The following is a 2,409-nucleotide window of genomic DNA, read 5'->3' on the forward strand; positions in this document are numbered from 1 at the left end:
CATTTAAATGTCACACCTGAACGCTCACATCCTTTTAATTATGTTTGAAATTAAGAACATTGCTCAACATCATGAAAATTAAACCTTATTTTCAATAAGCAATCCTGAAAAATATTTGGGGGTGCTTAACTTTTTTCCAGGTGTATATATTTACTTTGTTATCTACTGTGTAATTTTCTTTGTCGTTATTACCGCGATGGGGCTAATGCTCAAATTTAGTAGCACGTAAATAACAAAATTCAGGGGGAAAGTAGTAGCAAGATGAGCCTCTTTTAAGTTGTTCAGCTAATATGGAATTATTTGTCACTTTAAAGTTGTTTTGTTGTGTGTGTAGGGGTAATAAGCTAGTTTTAGATGAAGTAAATGAGCCCCTTGCCCACTGGGAGGGAGAGTAGTAGTTTCAAGAAGTCATCTCTATACTCCCCGAAATATTTACCAAATGAGGGAGGGGGATATTCCCCCTGAACATAAAAAGCAAAAAGTGGGTGGAAAGTCAGCTTCAGCTGTTAACAGGACATAATAAGTTCTGCTAAAGTGTGTTTATTTATTTATTTTCAATCAAATACAGTATACTTGAAACAGCTTATCAAATAATTGATTTTAGACATGAAATAATAAAAAAATCTTTCATTAATATTTACAGTTCGAAAAAAATAAAACGTTACTCTCTTGGATATAAACTATTTAGAAAATCTCACTCTATAAATTGGGCGATTGTGATTAATTTAAGAATATTTTTAACATGTATTAAATGATTTTAATTCGTAGATTTGTTTTCTTACAAATGTGTTTTTCCCATTTATACATGATAATAAATGGCACCACTTCAGGGCATAGAATTCTGGTTATTTAAACCAGATTCCTGGAATCAGCTGAAATATTGCATACCGGAAGAATATCTGCGGATCGCGAGCTTGCGCATAACATTTTTTGAACATCATTCATGGAACACCGTGGCTCAGATTATGATCGTTTTTTGTTTGTTTTTTTCCATGAACCAGTGTTTCACGTGTCAACCTTTCAAAAATTATGAAACTGAATAAAACACTCGAAGTAGCTGATATACATATATTTAAAAAATTTGAGCAGGTCTGTAATGATTCTGTCGGAAAAACCCGTTAAACAGTTGAAACCGAACAACTTAAACGTCATTGTTAAAAGAACTTTAAAATAAGTTGTGAGGTTAATCCCATCTGTAAAGTATACATGTCGACATTTTTTTCATTGACCACAAAATATTCTACGCATGTCGCTGCCATAGAAAAACAAAAACAAGGCTTTCTTACAACTTTAACAGTCTTGGTTAAATTCGTTATATTCTTGATTTAATGTTCTATTCGTGGTTACTGACGAATCTGGAAACTCCACTAACCACACATACTGCAAAAAAAACATCAACAACAAAAAATGATTTTTTTTATCATAACTGTCTCTTACGTTTCATTTCTCGTTCTTCTAGTTCTTTAACAGCGACATCTACCAACAAATTGAGGCAACTAAAAGGATCATCACTAGTAAGCGCCAGAGAAGACGAAGTAAAGACTCCTGAAGATGCAGTTATCGTTACGGCAGGAACCGGAAACGCTGACTTTAACTGTTCGTATGATGTTTTATGGTTCTGGCCGTTTGAGGGCGTATTTATGATGATTTGAGAAACAGATGAGGCTTCCCATTCTTGGCACAAAATTTCTTGCTCGTGATTATGTTGCCATCTCTTCCTGAGCTTCAAGGAGCAGTTTGTGCCATTTTGTGAAGAGGGGGAGGCGGAACGTTCATTTGTAAATCCTTCACTTGAACTATCCTCACTCTCCACATCACCGTCTGTGGCGCTATCATCAACGGAAGAGAAAAGGCTTGTGTCATGCTTCGCCAAGTCATCCTTGTGTGACGGCTCCGGACTGGCTAGATCATGTGACTGACGCAATCCTTGTGGTCTGTGTGACGTCTTTCTTGTGATTGTGTAGCGAAGAGGGTCGTGACCTTCCCTGCGGATGATATCTGGTAATATACGACGTCTGGCGTTGATGAACCAGTTACAAACTTGCAGGACGCTCAGATTAGCCTCTTTGGAGAGTATCAGTTTCTCTTGATCAGAAGGATAGGCGTTATAACGATGTTCGTAGAGCCACATTTTAAGAACTTTCACAGATTCTTTGGGTAGATTTCCTCGACGTTTTCTAGAGTTAAATTCTGACTGTTGGTGGCGAGGATACGGTATGGCAGCTTCACAGATCTGCACGCGAATTTCCTCTCTTCCTGTAATGATAACAATAAAGCGATTAAACCAACCAGAGAAACAATAGGCGGCGAGAATTAATGCAAGCGACTGTCTCTTAGAGCCCTGGAAGTGTTTCTCTTCCAATAGTACCAGTTAGAATATTTACAAAGAAACACCATGTAAAAATGATT

The 2,409-nt window shown here is 36.9% G+C and overlaps 1 protein-coding gene across 2 annotated transcripts in view; it reads right to left on the bottom strand.

The window, feature by feature from the left end:
* Nucleotides 1-526: 526 nt before the first annotated feature.
* The window catches only part of LOC106476541 (homeobox protein AKR-like), a 12,796-nt gene continuing 10,913 nt past the window's right edge, over nucleotides 527-2,409 (bottom strand). For both annotated transcript variants that reach the window (XM_022380376.1, XM_013937192.2), the window contains exon 2: nucleotides 527-2,256. In XM_022380376.1, the coding sequence (XP_022236084.1) occupies nucleotides 1,421-2,131 (711 nt within the window). In that variant the 5' untranslated portion in view covers nucleotides 2,132-2,256 and the 3' untranslated portion in view covers nucleotides 527-1,420. The remainder of the gene's footprint in view (nucleotides 2,257-2,409) is intronic.

This window comes from Limulus polyphemus, unplaced genomic scaffold, assembly GCF_000517525.1.
Source record: "Limulus polyphemus unplaced genomic scaffold, Limulus_polyphemus-2.1.2 Scaffold10828, whole genome shotgun sequence".
Taxonomy (NCBI): Eukaryota; Metazoa; Arthropoda; class Merostomata; order Xiphosura; family Limulidae; genus Limulus; species Limulus polyphemus.